At 44.1% G+C, this 19,909-nt stretch overlaps 2 protein-coding genes across 2 annotated transcripts in view; one reads left to right on the forward strand and one right to left on the reverse strand.

The window, feature by feature from the left end:
• Window positions 1-2,859, reverse strand: part of AAMDC (adipogenesis associated Mth938 domain containing) — a 6,240-nt gene extending 3,381 nt beyond the window's left edge. Inside the window, exons 1-2 of the mRNA XM_072346371.1 lie at window positions 2,785-2,859; window positions 1,730-1,880 (exon numbers count right to left, since the gene is read on the reverse strand). Of these exons, the coding sequence (XP_072202472.1) occupies window positions 1,730-1,861 (132 nt within the window). The 5' untranslated portion in view covers window positions 1,862-1,880; window positions 2,785-2,859. The remainder of the gene's footprint in view (window positions 1-1,729; window positions 1,881-2,784) is intronic.
• Window positions 2,860-3,019: 160 nt separating this feature from the next.
• RSF1 (remodeling and spacing factor 1) overlaps window positions 3,020-19,909 on the forward strand; it is a 56,867-nt gene continuing 39,977 nt past the window's right edge. The window contains exon 1 of the mRNA XM_072326976.1: window positions 3,020-3,363. Within this exon, the coding sequence (XP_072183077.1) occupies window positions 3,168-3,363 (196 nt within the window). The 5' untranslated portion in view covers window positions 3,020-3,167. The remainder of the gene's footprint in view (window positions 3,364-19,909) is intronic.

A 19,909-nucleotide genomic window follows, 5' to 3' on the forward strand; every position in this document is an offset into this window, starting at 1 on the left:
GTGACAGCAGGAGGGAAGGAGAGAGGGCAGCAGAATTTCTTGCCTGTTTTGCTCCCTGGTTTTCTTGTCAGGACGGTTTTTCTCCCATTAGCAGATGGCACTGAAACACAGGCAGTCAGGGAGGCTGCCTTTTATCCCCAAGGGTTAAGGTCATATGAGCTATTTATTAGTGCTTAGTTACAGAATCTTGCACAGCAAGTTGTACAGTTCTTCCTGATGAAATAATTGCCTACTAGGCATTGGTTTGATGGCAGAGAAGGAAAGGATTTACTTCTAGCTGGAGTGGAGGACATGAGGAACAATGCCTTCTTACCAAACACAGGGAGCAGCTCCTCCTAGCCCCAGGTAAAACATACCCAGCAAATGCAGACGCACTGCAGTCTACCATGAGGAAATGTGCAGAAAATGAATCCAGTGAATTCTGTTTCCAGTAAAGATCAAATTAAATCCTTTGTAATTTTTCTAGACTCAGAGATGCAGCCTAGAGAAACTTCATTCCGGCCCTGTATCTGTTGATTGCTATTCAATTTTAAACTGAATCACCAAACACCATGGCTGCTATAACTGCAAAAGTGATGGAACTGTCCTCAGGAAGAAGCTTTACAAGTAGCCTCTATGGGAAAACTTAAAGTAATGGGGTTTTATTTCTTTTTTTGCTTAATGATGATGCAGAATATCTGCTTCTCTGAATAACCCAACTAGTTTATTTTCATTGAACAAATTCAACTCTCCTGTTTCAATGGAGGATTTATCCAGTAACTTCCCCAGAGTTAAAGTCGTCCCTATCACCTGACACCTTCTGTCTGATACTTTAAAAGGAAAACACGCCCCCCTGAATGTTACTGGGTAGCTGTGATCTGAAACAGTGTTTTCAGATGGTTGGAAGGGAATAAAAATGGGACTGAGTTGGAAACCATCAGGAATGTTTCAGCTACTACATTTGTTCTGTATCTCCAGCCATATATGTATTTAAACCAGGGAATCATTACTGTTAAAACATGGATTCCTCTTGAAAAACAAAAAAGCTACAGCATTACATACCCTTTATAGACTGAACTCCGACAGCTTAACAAATTCTGTTCCCTAAAGATTATATTGGAAGTTCCAAAACCAAAAGTTCTGTTACAATGAATACAGCAGTGTCTAGAAGGGCCTACATGGGTACAGCTGACTCCAAGACCTGAGCCATTTGCAGGTCTTTTTTGCTTTGACTCTTGCTTAGAAAATGTGGATTAGGTTTATCTTTTTAGCCAATACAACTAACTTAGTGTAAGCCCTGATATAGGATGAACTTATCAACATTTAATTCCTAACACAGTAGTTATCACGCTGCTTCTAAGTCCAAAACATCAATATTATTGCCTTACTTGTATACATTCTGATAACATTTACAGATGAAGCTTAAGGGATACAAAAATTGTATAGGTATTCACTTGGCATAGGGCTATGAAGGCAAATGCTTGTGTGGTTAAACCACGCTCTGAGCTTTCCATGGAGAAACAAGCACACAAGACACCGTATCTGCACACTTTTACTTAAAAATCAGGAAGAAGAACCTAAAGGAAAGTGATATAAACTGCATGTGTTGTTGTCTTCCAAATGTGTAAGCTCAGTTCCTGTGGATTTCTGTTTATTCACGTAAACTCCTCTCTATCCCACAAGACAATCTTTGTTTACTACTCTCACAGCCCTGTTTAAAGTGCGGGATGGACAGAAACAACAAACTTACATTAGTCCCAGTTTCTCTCCAATCCCAGGTTCGACTTCCTCCTGGCCACACTTTGCAGTCCTTGTATGTCGTAGAGCAGCCTTTCACCTTCATCTGCCCCCAAGACAGCGAAGCAATTTCAGGGGAAGACATTGCGGAGTTGAACCAAAGTCTGAAAAAACAGGTATTTAATGCATAACATCAGGCCAACGTACACAGTGCGTTCATAAACAACAGTAAGTACGTCCTCGCATCAAGCAGCTGAGAATCATAGAATCACAAGGTTGGAAAGGACCTACAAGATCATCTAGTCCAACCGTCCTCCCTTTACCATACCTACAGAAAACCACTTAACCTTAACTTAACCACTTAACTCTTAGCTCCATATCCAGACGTTGGACTTTCACACAACCAAAGGGGCCAAGCCTCCTCTCCTTAGGCATTCCTTACAGACACCAAGTCTCCCCTATGTCATTTCATAGGACAGTTAAGCACACAAATAACACCCTCTCTCAGATCTCAGTCCTCGCTGTTTCAGATTTAAAGCTATCATTTCCAAACATTTTGTTGTTGTAAACAAGGAAAACAGCTCAGCCTTTATCCTCTCCACCACCTTTTGCTTTCCTGAAGACTTAAGGTAACCACCCTTGAGTCTTTGTTTCTCTCTTTGAGGTTAAATAAATCTCTGCTCCTTTTGGTCACATTTTCTAAATCTCTGCTTATTTTCTCATTTTCCCCCTCCTGACAACCAGCAATTGGTCTGCACTTCCTTTGAAGTGTTCCCTAAAAGCAGTCAGATCGCTCCAGCTGAGGCCTTATCAGCGCTGCTATAGAGCAACCGCTTTTTGGCATTAACCACAGTCATTTTCAGACCAGCTATCACAGTCACAGCTGGGCATCAGCAGGGACTGAGCCTTGAAAAGCATCGCCACGCTGAACGGCAAGGCCTAAACCCGCATCGCTCAGCGGTCAGCCCTACTCACCCCGCGGTGTCCCCTCAGCCCCGCTGCCCGCCATTCCCGCCCGTCCCCTCAGCGCTCTGTGGAGCCGTTACGGCCGTTACCCGCCTCACTCACCCGCCACCCGCGCGACCCCAACCCAGCAACCACCGCCACAGCCTCACACGGGCGGGGACAGCGAAGCCCCGCCCACCTCCTCCCTCATTGGCCAGCGTCGCCCCCCTCACCTCACTACGCTATAATTCCGCCTCCTCCCATTGGCCGCGGCACCCCGAGGCCCCGCCTCCTTATAAATACCCCCTCCGCCCTGCTGGCGCCCCGCCTTGTTTTCATTCCCGTGCCGCACGCGGAGCAGCGGAGCCGCCCGGAGACGCTTTGGCCGCCGCCCCCCGCCTCCCCGCCTCTCGCGGTGCACTGTGGGATCGTGGCGGCGCGCAGCTCGGCAGCGCCCCCTCCCTCCCCGCCCCCTCCCCAGCTCCTTCTCCATCCCCGGGTCCAAGATGGCGGCGGCGGCTCCTCCGGCTCCATCGCCGCCTCCCCCTCCTCCCGCCGGCCCGTGCTGTCCGGGCTCTTGGCCTAACTTCGCCGTCGTTTGCTCTTTCCTCGAACGCTACGGTGCTTTGCTGGATCTCCCCGAGCTGCCTTTCCCCGATCTGGAGCGCGTCTTGCAGCCTCCACAGGAGCCTGGAGATCAGGGTGAGCGGCCTGAGGGTCCCTTCCCTCAGCTTTTCCCTCCCCCTTTCTCCCTTCTTTCCTTCGTCCCCGCGCCTCAAGGAGGGAGCAGGCCGCGCTGTGAGGGGCGCTGGGGTTGTGTGTATGGGGGGGGCCGGGGCTGTTCCCCCCCCGCCTCCTCCCAGCCCCGGGGGTGGAGCGCGCTGAGGGAGAGGAGGGGCCTGGGATTCCCGGAGTGAAGCCCTGGGGGAGGGTTGGGGGTGGGGGGGGGTAAAGGATTGAGCCTCCTGATGCCTCTTTTACCCTCTCATACAGGGGTGGTTGTCGATGGGGTTGGGGTGCTGCCTTTCTGTCCACCAACCCCTTCAGTGAGGCGCTGGAAGGTGGTGGCCCCCCATCAGTGCTCTTCCTCCCCCCCCCCATCCCCCCATCAGCTCTCTGTTATTTAAGCTGATCTTAAATAATTGTTTGTTTAGGCCAATGGTTGCATGAGGTCTCTTCCCCCTCCCTCTTTCCCACTGCCTGGGGGTTGCCGCTCTGCCCCTCCCCTCACCCCCCAGCCTGCGTCCCTTTCTACTTCTTCCCTAAGCCAAAAAGATTGGGGAGGGGGTACAGGGCAGTGCCTTCTACCTCTGCCATCTCCCCTGCCTCTCCCCTCCTCCTCTATGTGGGGTGAGGAAAGAAAAGGGGTCTCCTCCCTGCTCTGTGTATGTGGTGGGGGGGCACACATAAGCTTTCTCCTCCTTGCCCCCCCTTCCCCAAAGCGCTGCTATTGTGGGCAATCTCCTCCTCCCTTCCCCCCCCCACCCCCCCCCAAGCCATTGTGCTGTGCTCCATCCTTTCCTCTCCCCCTTCCTCCTCTCACAACTGGGATGGGGGGGTTCTGAGCTTCTTCCTTGCTCACCCCCATGACACCCTATGAGCTGGTAGAGGCGGAGGTTGCCTTGTCTGCTCCTCCTCTGCTCTCCCTTCGGCATAGCAAGGTTTAGGATGCCAGACCCCTATCTCTATCTGATGGCTGCAGGAGGGCCTTTGGGCAGCATCACGGGGCCTAGGGGAGAGATGCCAGCAGGGATCCAGAGGGGGAAGGTGCTTGTTGCTCTCTGCCTCGATTATTGGTTTGCTTGTTGCCTCTACACTCTTGCCACATAGGGAGACTGCTGGGCTCACAGCGCATGCTCGGCAGGCCCCATAGAAACTTCCTGCTGCTGGAGAATCCCAGCCCAGGGCTGCTTTGGGGCCATATAGCACAGCTTTCCCCCCAGATTTGACTCCTTCCCCATCATACCACCCTCGTTGTTGGGGTTTGGGGATAAATTGGTGTGGGGAAGGTTTTCCATAGACAGTGATTGCTTTTTTTGTATTGCAAAGTGCAAACATCCTATCTGCGAGTTCACCCCAGCCAAAATGTAATAGGGTTCATTTACTGCTCCTTACGCTGTCCAATACATAATGAATATGAAAAGGGAAAAATGAGATCCACTAACTTCCAAAAATAGGGTTAACTCATGGAAACATAGGCATTTATTTTACATTTCCCTTGCGTTCCTCTACCTGTTACGTTACATAAAAGGTAATTCACAAAACTATTGTTCCGTTCAAGTTTTGCTGACCTTATGAAGAAAAGCTACTGACATGCTTCAAGTTTGAATTTGCAATGGAAATGTTAATTTTAAGTAATGTCTGTGAAGATAACTAAGCTTAATGCATGGGAAAAATTGTCAGTTATCATATATCTTGTGTGTGGTCTGCAGAATAAAGTAATATTAAAGGCTGAGGTAGTGAGCTGTGTTCCAAGTGTATGTATTATATACAAATATTATGTTTGGGATGGGGGGGTATCAATAGAAAAACAACACAGCTCTTCTCTGAGTAGCTGTTGAATGAAGTTTGTTGTAGGGGGGTGAGTTATAGATGCTATGGGTGCTGAGTTCTTAAACTCTTTGCTTTGCTCCTGTCTGGGGGAACATGGGGAAGGGATGCGGTGCCGGTAGCTGCTGGCCACAGTATTTTAAGCTTTGGGTTTGTAGTTCAGTTATATACAGTTTCACTTTGATACCAAGTGGGCAGAAGCCTTACACCGAATGAAATATATGTATTAAAAATCCTCAATGAATAGCCACAAAACTTGAGAGTGTTTTTTCTTCTGACCTTAGAATCCTGAATGGGTTTTAAATCCCAACTGATGGGTAACATCTCTGTGGAGCTTCAATCCATGTTCATTTTGTGATGGAGGAGAGAACTGAATAGTTTGGGGTGCATGTTGGTTAGAGCTTGTGGTTTTCTGGTGGACAGCTGCTCCATAGCTTTGTGTTTGTTTCTCTTATAGTTCATGTCTGCAGAGTTAATGCTGGAAGATGTCAATATAACTTATAACCATGCACCTCAAGGAGCTCATGTTTGAACATTGTTCATCAGTTGTATATATATATATATATATATATATATATATATATATATATAAAGCCTTACAGTTTCCTGTTAATAGTGAACAAGCTCTTTGTTCTAATTGCTAAAGAAACAAGGTATTACCTTCAGTAAGGGATGCTGCATGGATGCAGAGCTGGCATTACAGCTAGGAAGAGAGCAGCTGTTTCTTAGAGGACTTTGAGATTTCATTCATGCTCGGTGGTTGAACTGTGCCATATCATCTCTGCTACAGTGACAGCAGTGCTGGAGGATGAATGTCTTTCTTTAGTTGTTTGGCTTGCTTGGGTATTAACTATGTGGACGGAGGTGTGGTCTTGTCAAAATGTGCAGAGCAACTTAGAAGATGTGCTTTGAGATCTGGTGGGCAACGTAAATTGTGCCTGATTAGCACCATGTGAACGCGGTGTTGATTTTGCTGGTCATCATTGAGTGGTCTTATGGAATGGGATAAATGTGTGCATGTGGGAAGCAGCCTTCAGAGGGTTGTACAATACAAGAGCTCAGCTAATGCTGCTGCTTCATTTGTAGGCTGTAACTGACCAGATAAAGTAGTGAGACCTGTGGGTAAATGGTCATTTAGTTAAAAATCTGCTGTAGGAAGAAGAATGTTCTTGCCTTTAAAAATGGTGGTTCACGCTTTGTATACAGTATCATGGCTTGGCTTGCAGTTACAAGTCTTCAGCTCCTTTGGAGATGGAGAAAGCTGAGTGTTCCTTCACTTTGTTGCTGTGCTGACTTAAATGCTTGCTAATTGACATGCCCCACAGCAAATTGTTTCTTAGGATTTATGAAGGGATTTGGTATGTTATTTCAACTCTGAGTTGTTATGAGGACTGAGCTGTCATTACCCCCGTATCTTACTGTGCTTTTAGATGCACAACTAACACAGGTCATCCTATGATGCGGAGTAGTACCTTATCTCTGTTGCACCTGCTTGCTTGCAGGGGCAAAACTGCACATTGGAGCAAATAATCCCAGTAAAACATCGTTGTTCTCATGAACATACTTAGGATGTTTTTCAAAGAGCTGAACTTGTAACAGAAGAACAGTTACCAGTTTAATATCTCCACATATATGATGAACGGGTGGGAGTAAGAGCTATATCTGCATTTAGGGCTGTGTTTAAGGAACCATGATATCAAATCACCACCTCCTTTGTGTTTGTAAATAGCTTGAGAATTGGTATAAATGTTAATTAAGCACTTAGTCTCTTGTGAATGGAAATATTAGTAGAACGTTAGCTTGCACAACAGAGATGTAATTTTACACATGACTACTCAGAAGGCTTGCTGGTTTGCCAGATTCCCTAGTGCATGAATGGAAGAACTTCTCTCTGAGGTGAATAGCATTTCCCAAAGCGTGTTAGGCTCTGTGAGCTCCCCAGTTTTTGCAGGCTTTTCTCAGCATTGTGGGCTTTCAGTCGTTCTTGACAGAAATGGTAACAATCATAGAATCATACAATGGCCTGGGTTGAAAAGGACCACAGTGATCATGTTGTTCCAACCCCCTGCTATGTGCAGGGTTGCCAGCTACCAGACCAGGCTGCTCAAAGCCACATCCAGCTTGGCCTTGAATGCCTCCAGGGATGGGGCATCCACAACCTCCTCAGGCAACCTGTTCCAGTGAACAGGTTCACTGCACGCTCTGTGTATTCCTGCAAGCCAGCATATTTGCATCAGGGTCTTCCCAGCAATGATTGACCTAAAGGTGATCTGGAGAACAGCAACAAGAGGATCTCCTTAGATCTTTGACAGTCTCCTCCTGACAGACTGAGCCAGCCTCTGTGTTTGTCTCTTCATTACCAACTGAATGTGTTGAGATTGGAGTTCGATAATAACAGCACTCTTGGTGTGCTGGCTCAGATTTCAGTGGTGTAAAGAGAGGTGCAGTGAGATGCAAGTGGCCCATAGTAGGTTCTTTCTAGTAAATCTCTCCTGCCCCTTTTTAGCTTTGTAATGGGAGCTGAGGTTAGAGGCAGTGGGTAACCCATGCAAGTCATTTATGGTTTCTTTAAATCCTTTAAATTATACCTGATACCACGTTGTAGAACTCAAAGTATGTTTTCTTTGGAGCTGCCGCACTTCAGATCAATAAGTTAAGTTTTTAAGCCACTTTATTTTTCCACGTCTTCTAGACACCTCACATCTATTTTCTAAGGACATTGGAGGCTGAAGCCCTTTGTTTCAGTGGATTATATCAGTTTTCCTGTTGTCATCCCAATACCTTTGGAAAGCTGAAGGGTTCTTACCATCCTCTGAAGAAATTAGCAATTAATGACAATTTATATGGCTGTTGAATACTCGTGTGGGAGGAGCATACCTGGAGCTCTGTGGCTGTTTAATACAGCAAACAAAAGCCAACAAGACCTGATGACAAGGAGTCTCAAGCTCAAGAGCAGGGATGTTCACTGTGAAGAAGAAAACGTGTTGTTCCATTGGTGTGATTGATTGTTTCTATTTGTCTTTAATAGTTGAGACCAAGCCTGTTTGTACAGTGCTGGTCAGAAGTTATGAGGTTCAGTGTGACTTCAGGTCAGTCATGATAGACTGCATAGCCTTCAGAATCCATGGTAGATTGTTTAGTGTTAAAAGGAGAAAATGAACTTGATATGGAAGTAGTCAAATGATAATTGAGTGACTAATATTGTGCTTAAAACTTTGACTTCAATGCAGAAAGATGTATTCATATACTGTCCTCTCATGTAGAAGGTGAAGTTCTGGCATCTACTATTGATGATGTTCATTCTGCTGGGTGGGAGGAGTTTGTTCACACATCAGGTATTGCTGGATATTCATCATCAGACATGTTAATTGTGGGTAGAACAATATCTTAGGGTTGCTGCTGCTGTAAGGATCTGTCAAGTAGTCAGAAGTTACTCTTATCAGCTTTGTGGAGCTCTGCTTGTATTTTATCATGTCCTATATGAACAATACATGTAACTGCTGCTTTAAATCAGTTAGCTATCACGTAAACGCAGGTCAAACTTGTATGCATATATATATATATATATATGTATATATATGTGTGTGTGTATATACATGTATATATATGTGTGTGTGTATATACATGTATATACATATATATATATGCATACATGTGTGTGTGAAGTAGATGGCTGCTGTCCTGCTGTACCGAGGGACTGAACCAAACTTTAAACATTGTCAAAGCTGTTAATCCACTTGTTAGGAAAATGCAATGTATGTAACTGAACAGTGAGGTATTGTAGAATCAAAATGTCAGATTTGATCAGTGGACTTGCAGATAAGTGTGTACCTAATGAACTTATGGGCATAGTGTGTTACTGCTGCTCTTGTTTCATTTTTGAGTCTGACAGAGGTTCTGCCCTGCTGGTTTAAAATTATGCAGCTCCATGTTTGTAGTCATTGAGGTAACTGGTTTGCTAAAGGTAGGCTCCAGCTGCTTGGAGCTGAATGTCAGAGTATGGCAGGGCTACATTTAGGGGCAGTAGGAACCAAGAATAGTTGTTCTCTATTACCTATTATATAATATAATTATAATTATTATATTATATTATTATTATATTATTATATTATATTATATTATTATATAATATAATATAATTATTAATATAAATATTATATAATAGGTAATATTATACCTATTATATTAACATTTCTTATCTATGTTTCATTTTGGATTAGCATGACTTCAAGATTAACATGTCTTGCCAACATGCACTTTTAATTTCTTCCTTTATGAATTAGGTTTGTCTTGGTATTAATTGCTTCGTAAGTATGGATGCCTGTCTCTTTTTTATCTGCTCCTATTCTGTTAGTTTTCCATGGCAAGACTTCCTGTCATTATTGTAGATTGATCTGGCACATCATCTCACCTGGAACTTCAGCTGCGAGCACCACTCCGAGTTCCAGCTGGGCTCCATGTTTCTCCACATCCTGTATGGAAGATGGGCAAGCACAGAACTTGTGGGTAAATGAGCAGGTTGGGTTTCTGTCAGTAACATTGCTCATTGGAAGGTCACAAAATACTACGCTGGATGAAGAAAAGGAGCTCAGAGCACTGATTTCTGCCCTGACGGATCACTAGAGTCCCCCTGCTAAAACTCAGCCCTACCAGGACTTAACACAGGTTCTGCTGGACCCCGTGACTCCCTTGAGGAAGGGTGGTGTGCCTCTGGTGGGTGGATTTGTTCAATTCAAACACGCTTCAAATGGTGCAGAGCTGGAGGAAAGCTTTTCTGAAAGGTGATGATACTCCTCAGCCATAGAATCTCAAGGATTGCTTATTTCTAAGCAAGTGTGTGAGATTCAGGACTGCAAGTTCTGGCTAGTGTGAAATTGTTTACTGAAAGAAGCCTCATGGGCTCAGTTGTCGGATATCTGCATGAAAGAGCTTCACAAACATCAGACTGAGTTTCCAGTGATACCATCACATGGGAGCTGAGAGTTACATATTGTCCAGCCCTTGGCCTTATTTTGACATGTTCAAAATAGCATCCCCACTGGAAAACTTAACCTTCAGCGGGGTTCTTTCATGTCAGAAGATGCCGAGTACTACTTCATTCTAATCTTCAGGAATACAGGCTATATCATATTTGGCACACGGTTTGTACTGTCTGTTAGAGGTAGGTGCTGTTGGTCCCAGTTGGGTGTGTTGTGAGAAAACAGCTACAGAATGTGTTTTGACAGCAACAGGAAAACCCTTCCAAATGGAATCAGCCATCAATCAGTCTTGTGTCCTTGGCACTGGTCAACTGCAGACGTTGACAAAAGCTGTAAGAGTTTCTCCAAGTATTTTTCCTTCACCCAGTACTTTGTAGCCCAGAGTTTTTTTTTCTTTTCTTTTTCTATTTTTTTCTTTCCAATCAACTTGAATTGGGCTTTTTTTTGTTGTTGTTGTTTTTTCCTTTGTGGGATTAATTCATAATCATGCTATCGAATGTAAGAATGGTCAGCAGATTCATGTGCCATTATTTGTGCTTCCTGCCTGATACCCCCATTTCTGAGCCCATTCTGAAGGCTGCATTTAGATTAGCTCCTTTATGGGCCCTGCTAAACTGAGAAGCCCAGGGGAACTTCTGGAAGTTCACGGCGTTGTTGATATGAAGACTAAAACAGAATATCTATTTGTGGTGTCCCCGTGCACGGCTGTGGCTGATAGATGGCATCCCCCAGGCAGAAATATGCCTGAGTACCTGGCAGGTCTGTCTCAGTGCTTTGTGACTTGGTAATAAGTCTGCCACTGGAAGAAGTGCAGAAGGCAGGATGGACAGCAAGGCTTCCTGTTGGTGGTGCAAGGGAGGGACCAGAGCCATTGAGCTGGCAAGAAGTGATGGGAAGAGGAATATATATGATCCTAAAGAGTATTGGGTCGGTGTGCTCATTGGTTCCTCAAAGCCAGCTGTCTTGGGTATTCTCTGGTAGGATCCATTTCAACCTGAAAATCTGTTCAGGACTTTATTTGTGAGCTATGGTTGTATTGTGGTTTGTGGTGGTTGGATTTACTCAGCACTTTGTGTGACCACTCACTAGAAGGACAAATGTGCTTGGTGGTGTTCCTCAGTGCTTGCCCTCTGCTATGACCAGGATGACAGAGCTCTGTGTCTGTGGCTTTGGAGCTTAATAAAACTATCTATTTTGATCCAGATATTAAAATTGCTGGGAAATAAATAATTAAGCCTGGATAGAAGTGTGTATTTTTGTGCTTCCTCCCAGCCTTGCAAAAACAACATAGGTTTTGTTTCAGCTGTACAACACAGCCTGGTCTGTGGCTGTTGATAACACTATGATGTTCTTTCCAGCCTGTTTAATTTTGCTTTCTTTCCTTCCATCCCCACCCTTCTTCCCCAGTCAGTGAACTCTCCTTTGTTCTGGTTGTTCTACAAAGCTCAACAAGCATGTTGGTATTAACAAGTATTTCTTATTAGCCTGTAGTGTGTATCAGTCTCCCATTTGCAGTTTACCATCAGCGTGATGCAGTCATCTCCCCAGGACTGACACAGAGCTCTTACAGCTGGGATGCTGGAGGATTTCAGAGAACTACAAGAGGAATTGTGACCTTACTGAGGCCTATAATGGTTGAGGAAGAAAACAAACCATTTCTCAAAGCAAGGGAGGGCCCATTTCTAAAGGTTTTTATACTTGTGCAGCTGCACCATAGCATGAGATTCCTTTACATCATGATTAGACCTTACAGTGCCTCGGAGAAAAATTATTTTGCCTTTTGGTTGTCTTAGGCTGTGCCACTTGTCTCACCTTGGAGTCAGTCCTAGTTGGCCAAGTCCTGAAGCAGGGCTGTACTGAATGAAGCTGGTTATTAAACAGAATTTGTACGTGAATAATCACTTCATTTCCTCTTCCATTCTGTGTGTCCCTTTGGTACACCTGGCAACTTTCCAGCTCAATCTACAGCTATCTGGTAAACAGAAGTGCCAGGGCACGTTCATTGCCTTTTAGTGTTAATGACTACCAGGATTATAATGGTTTCCTCCTGAGAACAAATGGTGATGGTTCAGAAAAGCCATATTAATTAGTGGATGGTAGAAGTGTATAAATCTTAGTTTGGCCTCAGAGCTTGTGGTGTGATGCTGTTAACACACCCCAAGGAAGCATCCAAGGTGGAGAACTGCATATTGGTTGCTCACCTGGAAAGCTTCTCCTGCACTGGAAGAAGAGCAGGGCTGTCTGCAGGGCTTGCTGGAAGGGAGCTGGCAGTGGGAATGCACTGCTTTGCTGGAGGAGCTGCCATTAAGGGGCGAAGCTGTCCTTTAAAAAGTGTTTTTAGACTTAGATGTTCTGCAGTGAACTTCTGACCCACTCAGTGATGCAGCAGCGATCTGCTTTGGTTCAGAAAGGTTACAGCGGGTAGGAAAAACTGATACAGTAGGGTAAGGGAGCCCCGAAGGGGTTGGAAGTCAAGGAGGAAAAATGGTGAATGGGTCCTAGGAGCAGCCTGCTTGCAAAGCTAAAGGAGGGCTCTGAATTTGTGTCTGCCAAAATGGAAGCAGGATAAGGGAAGATAAGCTTCAGAGCGGGATGTTTTGATGCCAAGCAGAAGCTGTTTTGAGGGTGCAGATCGAATCCTGACAAAGCCCAGGAGGATGTAATGGGAGCTGGCAGTGGTGAGAAGGAAGCTAGCAAGTCTGAGGTGGGTTTGGAAAGAAAAGGCATAGAGAAAAAGAAAGCAGGCTGGGAAACGGATGTCTGAAATCATTAGCTACAATAATTAAAAGAAGGACACTGCTGAGAACTTAAGTAACCTATTTGCATAATGTATTATTAGGCTAATTTGTGATATCCTCGTTCTAGTTCTGCCGTGTTTCTGGCAATAAAGATGAAATACGATAAAGCTGATGTGTTAGGAAATGATGTACATGCTAATAGTATGAAAGTGTACTGCTTTGCCAGGCTCGGATACTCGTCTGGCTTTCTGCATGAGTTTAGAAATACAACTGGTAAAAATATATACAGGCTTGAAATCAGAATGCAGAAGTGGAAAGCAGAGCGACAAGGAGCCTAACAAAGACTGGGGGGGATCAAACACGAGAAGCCTTAACATCTGTTTTTGATAGACTTTATGAAGTTGTAGTTTCATACTTCTGATGTAACATCAGTTCTTCTCTGAGGAAAAAGATAACATACTTTTTTTTCTTTTTCCTGACTTCTTTTAAGCATGGATATATGGGTTACAGATGATGGAATACTTGGGTATATATGCAGAAAGTCTTTCAAGGAGGTCACTGGTTATGCTGTTTGACATGTGTTCCACTGCAGCTTTACCTGATGTGTCCAAAATAGGAACTATCATGCCAACCTTTGATGTGATTCCTTATGGCAGGAGGAATCAGGTGAGCTGTGGAGCATACAGTCAGCCCACACAGTTTGCAGCCTGACATGGTGACACACACCGGTGTTGCCAGTGCTTTCTCCACCTCACTGATAACCCTCCCTGGCAGAGGAAGGGATGTGGTGGGGGCACTCAGCCCTTGTAGCCAGCAAGCACTGAACATTATCAGCATTCAAAGTGGTAATCACTCAAGCACAAAGTAATTAACCGATGGGAAGCAGGCTGGAGAAAAGGAAGTTCTTGTTGTGGTAGAAGTAAAGTGGAATTTAATATTTTTATTATTATCATTTTCTGCGGCAAGAGCACTTGCTAAGAAAACAGGGGATAAGATGAGTGGATGCTGATGGCTTCAGAGATGCACACTAAGGCTCTCCGAGATTGGTGTCCCTCTCACCTTGCAGAAGCAGCAAAGTGGTATATTGAATAACATTTAAAGGTGATTAAAATGGAAATGTCTTTCACGTGTGGCATAATTGCAGTTGATTGTTGCAAGTTATTACTGAGGTTGGAGCAAGCGATATTTAGGCGCGAAGAGATACTGAATAGTAACAAATATTGAAAAGAATAAAGCAAGAATATGAAGTTTCTTGCTTCTAAGTTAAACCAAGCTTCGTATAAAAGGAGTATTTAAAGGTGCTTGGGAATAGGCAGTGTCAACCAAGTGCTTTGGGGTTTCTTTGCCTGCATTATGAACCTGCAGATGGCGGTCACTGTCCAACCAAGACCTGTGTTATGTGCATTATGGCTCTGTGTGTTTCATCATTCTCTGCTCCAAGTGCTGTGTATAAACACAACTTCCACTGCCAAGGTTTGTTCTCCTCACTGCCTACCTGTGTAGGAAGGGAAGATTTAGGGTGGCTGTTACACTGCAACACCTTCTTTGGAGCTGCAGCACAGCCTGCCCAGCTCTTCCCGATTCCTGTTAGTGCCTCCATGTGCTTGGCTGCATTACAGCTTTGTATCTCAAACCCAGCTTCTGAGTGATGGCAGTATGTTAGAATGAGGCAGCTAGAAGCCCAGCATCCCTTCAGCCTATAACCATCTTCTAGCTTTGTGAGCTTCAGGTCTGCCTAAACAGACAGGAGATAACACTGACCCCAAGTCAGGCAGTCCCATGTGAAGCTGCCACAGCCCCAAACTTAGAATTGCTCCTTGCAAGTAGTCACATTATCACATGTACATATTTTCATGTTGCTAGCAGGTGAAAACTTGAGTTTGCCTGTAGAAGTTCTGACTTCAGAGCTTTATGTTTCGAGGAACAAACCTGTGAATTCTCACTTTGTCTGGAATTCAGCTTTCAGTTCACACACACAGTTCACTTGTTCTGTATGTCTGAATAATTGCCTTTTCTTTAGACCTAAACTTAAGAAAGCTGGTCAAACCCCACACCTGTTTTCTATTTACTACTAACACTTTGTCAGGCAATTATCTCAGTTTTACTTCTAAACGTTTCTGTTCTCACTTGCTCCCTAGGTTTCCTAAGAAATAATGGAGAAAAGTTGCTACTAGCTGTGAAAGAATTGTTTAAAAAGCCTCAAATTCTGTGTTAATTGGATAAAACTCATAAAATGTTATGCTTGTGATTTCATCTGCGGAATGACTTTCATCCAGCTGTATGGCTGCCTTCCTTGTCAGCTGTTGCAAACATTGCACTTCTGTGAGTGTTTTGCCCAAACCTCCAACATGTGCTGCGTCTTTTTCTGGATCTCTGTGTTCCTTTAAAACATTAGAAATTTCCACTTGAAGTGCTGATAAATTCATGAGCTGACATTACCTTAAAGCAGAACAAATGTGCAGTTGCTCCCTGCCAGCTGACGGGGAAGTGTGTTCTGTGCAGCAGGATAACTTGTGTTGGTTTCACCCTCATGGTTTGCTTCTGCACATCCTTAAAGAAGTCTCACATCATGCTGCTTGTAAAACACCACATGCTTAGTGGCAGTACTCCCTTTTCCTACGTAAATCCATCATATGTATTTATTACATATTCATCATTAATTCATGGCATGGGTTATATTATGGTGTTTCTTTTAAGATCCAGACAATTGACAATATTTTATGTGCTGTGACACCTCAGTTTACCAGAAATGGTATCTGCAATATTTCATAGTTACAGAGAATCGGACAGGGCTGCCAACCTTCACTTTTAATCTCAGATCAGGCTGCCCAGGGCCCCATCCAACGTGGCCTCGAACACCTCCAGGGATGGAGGGGGCATCCACAGCCTCTCTGGGCAGCTGTTCCAGCACCTCAACACTCTCATAGTAAAGAACTTCCCCCTGACATCCAGCTTCAATCTGCCCTCCCTCAACTTAAAACTGTTTCCCCTTGTCGTGCTATAATCTACCTTTTACAAACGTTGAACCTGCTAAGAAACGCTACACCTGTTAGCATCATTTCATAAAGCTGCTGTGTAATTGAAGGATGAGATGGTGCAAGTTTTCTAATCATAGAATCATAGAATTACTCAGGTTGGAAAAGACCTTGAAGATCATCAAGTCCAACCGCAGCCTAACCAGTAGCCTATCTCTTAAAAAACAAACTACAAACTACTTACTTGTAATAAACTACAGGGCTTAACAGGAACTGCAATACAGGAAAAAATTAAGCCTAAAGGTAAACCCCTGTGTATAAATACTCTTATAAATGCAGGTGAGATCAAGAATGGCTAGAGAAAAGACTTGCTTTTCTAAATCATGGTATCATTGATGTTGCCAAGACTGAGGTCATCTAGTCCAATGATCAGCCCATCCCCACCATGCCCACCAACCATGTCCCTTAGTGCCACATTGATGTGGTTCTTGAACATCCCCCTTTTGAACCCCCAAAAGGGCAGAAATAGCTTTTTAGTAGAAGTCATTGGATGTATGGAATAGCTAACTAAGAAATTCTGAACGTTTTCTGTGTCGTCCACTGACGACTGAGGAGTGGTAACATAACCTGGGCCATGAAATTTGATGTAGAAACATGGTTTTATTCAGCCTGCTCTGCATCTCTTAACGTTGCCTTGTTATTCAAGTGAGAGGTGTTTGCAGAGGTGGGATTGTAGTGTAATCAGCATCCTTCTGTTAATGGTGAAGCAAACTGTCAGTCAGTACCTGAGAAATTCAGCTAAACTGACACCAGACATATTTCTAGTAACTAAACAAAGTACGGATTGTCCTTGTTTTCTTATAATGAACTAAAAAATGACTTGCATTCGACTTATTCTCTGACAGTATGTATATAAACAAACTTATTACATTTTTTATGTGCGTAAAGGGGACTCTAAAACAAAACCAGAGGCTTCTCAGCTTCTGAATATAGGGTTTTGTTTCATCCTGCTTTCCTTCCTTGCACTGAGAATACTGCAATTCCATTTTAATATAACAGGGAATATAGTCTTATTCTTAGAGAACTGATTTTTGTCTAGCAGAAATTTCTGTGCATAGATAAACCTCATGAACTAAGGCCACATTTGTGGTAATAATTGTGCGTATGAAGGAGAGTGTAAGAGTTCAGTTGCTTGAGATGAATCCTCCCCAGTAGCTGGTAACCCTCTTGTAACCCCCTCCCCTCCAAGACCTTACATGCACTGGTTACCTGATGCCCTCCAACAAAATGATTCTCCTCACATTTACTGAGCACAGCCCCTCTGGTCAATGTCAGATTCCTGCTATATGATGAGCTGACTCCAGGAGTGTCCTTCTGTCCATGTGCTGTCTATGGGTTGACCAGAACTAGCTCAGCACTCTGCAACGCCTCCCACCAGGTTTCTTTCCTTTGGTTTAAGGGCAAGAGAAAACTGCTGCCCTTACATGGCTGGTTCCTTGTGGTTCTTGCGCACAGCATTCTTCCTTTCACATTTATCATGAGTTCTCTTTATTATAGAGGTTTTGAGTGGTGAGGAGGGAAATGAGGTTTTTTTGTTCATGGTCTGAAAGTCTTGGATAGTTACTACTCTTATAATGGAGACCCAGGTGCCTCAGCAGGGACTATCCCCCCAGAGAGGCCCTTACCTGCTGATTTTCACTACCCAGAAGGGAAGTTGCTTGTTTTGCCATGTCTTCACGTTTACAGGCTGCGCTCCCAGCAGCTTCAGAGAGTCAAGTGCTTGCCTGTGCATGAATTAACAATCAGTTATTTAAAATCAAGACCACTTGACTTGCTCAAGTGCATGATGTGGTCATTGGAAATGATTTCCCATTGAACAACAGCAATTTGTTGTAATTTCCACTTGCTTTCAGTACCTGTGTTTCTGTGTGGTCAGCTTACATGCACATTGCTGCCTCAGTCTTGTTTTTCTTCTTCTCTCCTCCTGTATCCAGTGTGTGGGCTTGGGCCCATTTTTTTTGTATGTTTTTTGAGGCAGTAAGCTGGCCTTTTATTTGCTGTCTTTCCTTTCCTGGGCAATTTCCAGTTTCTAAAATAAACTGTGTGCTGTGTTTTCTTGCGTTGTTTTCAAAGTCAATTTTCCTTTCTTCTTTTTCTATCTCCATTTCATTTTCTTTGCGTAGTGCAATGTGCTTTTCTTCCTTAATCCTGTGTTCTCTGATAGTTCCAGCTTGTGGGTGAGTACTGAGTCCACATCTTCAGCTATCAGAGTTAAGTCACTTCTGATGCATGACTGATGGTATTGCGGGCATTAAGGAGCACAAGAGATTGATTTGCAGGTGTTGGGAGAGGGTAGGAAGAGAAACATGAGAGGGAAAGGTGCTTAGTAACAAATTGGACAGATGGGCAGTACATACTAAGTACTTGAAAATAATCTCCTTGCTAAATGTAGAGCTGAATTACAGAATCACCTGGGTTAGGAGGGACCTCAAGGATCATGAAGTTCCTACCCCCCTGCCTGGCAGAGCTGCCAAACTTCCACGTTTACTAGATCAGGTTGCCCAGGGCCCCATCCAACCTGGCCTTGAACACCTCCAAGGATGGGGCATCCACAACCTCTCTGGGCAGCCTGTTCCAGAACCTCACCACTCTCCTAGTAAAGAACTTCCCCCTAACATCCAACCTAAATCTACCCTCTTTCAACTTAAATCCATTCCACCTTGTCCTGCTATTATCAGCCCTTTTGAAGAGTTTACTCCCCTTTTGGATATAGGTTCCCTTCAGGTACTGAAAGGCTGCAATGAGGTCACCCCACAGCCTTCTTTTCTCCAGGAATTTTAAGGTCATAGCCTGGTTGGCTGTGACAGCAAGGCCTTGTAGGGTGGTGATACAACTTAGTCAAAGGTCTTGGGAGGGGGAAAGACTTCTGTGTCTGTCTGGAGCACTGCCCCTGTGGGTTGTGATTCATCTGTGTGTGGTGGTGAAAGAGACTGTGTGTCCTGGGATGTGTGAGGTGGGTGGGAGTCAGCAGGTATCAGAATGGCATGTACTCTGCATAGCCCAGGGCAGCAGAGACTTCTGCAATAGGTGTTTGTACAGATAAGAGATAGAAAGGTACCTCCTATGTGTGTGAAGTGATCTAGCTGCTGAGTACCCAAATTTCAAAGTGCTTTGCTAGGATAGCAGTGTCATTTAAATGTGAGCGTGGTTGGTTTGTTGTTCATGCCTGCCAAAATCTTTCTAGGAACAGGATATAAAGAAAAAATCTACTTGGTGACTTGTTCTTTCTGTTTGGATTTTCAGTTTAATTACAGCATGTTTGATTGCTCTTTTGTTCTCACTAGGAAGATGGAGTATGTTTTTATTCCCCCTTTCCTGCGTCTCTTTTTTTATGGACACGCAGCTTGGAGGTAGGATGGGAGTACTCATCAAGTGAATCAGCTGGAGGATAAGATATTTAGGTTCTCCTTTGGAACAGAAACTACTGCTTTTTAACTTGGGAAATGATACAGGCATTCAATACATCTTTTTTTTCATTATTATTCCAGGCTTGAATGAGCACGTGAATGGAGCCCAATGAATCCCATTATCGTAGCCATTTTTTAGATGTTCACTAACTCCTTGCCTGGTTCATAGTAGAGCTTTTCTGTTCTTCCTGTTAGCATAGCACGTTCATACCAAAACCATCATTTTTTCTGTCTCATCCGAGAAGTTCTTAATAACACATCCCAACAGCAGGGATCCTGTGTGCTTCTTCTAAGAGTTGGGTTGAGAAACAAGTGAAGTAGTTCCTAGGGAGGTATATATTTATGTTGGCATAAACCAGTGCTGCTGCTAAAGATCCCAGCCCCTTTCTTCTTCTCAATGTTTCTCTTCCCATAGACTCATAGAAACCTTAAGATTGGAGAAGACCCCTGAGATCATCCAGTTCAACTGTTGACCCATTCCCACCATGCCCACTAACCATCTCCCTCAGTCCATGTCCACATTTACCCTCTTCTTGAAC

Source organism: Excalfactoria chinensis, chromosome 1 (genome assembly GCF_039878825.1).
Source record: "Excalfactoria chinensis isolate bCotChi1 chromosome 1, bCotChi1.hap2, whole genome shotgun sequence".
In the NCBI taxonomy this organism is placed as follows: domain Eukaryota; kingdom Metazoa; phylum Chordata; class Aves; order Galliformes; family Phasianidae; genus Excalfactoria; species Excalfactoria chinensis.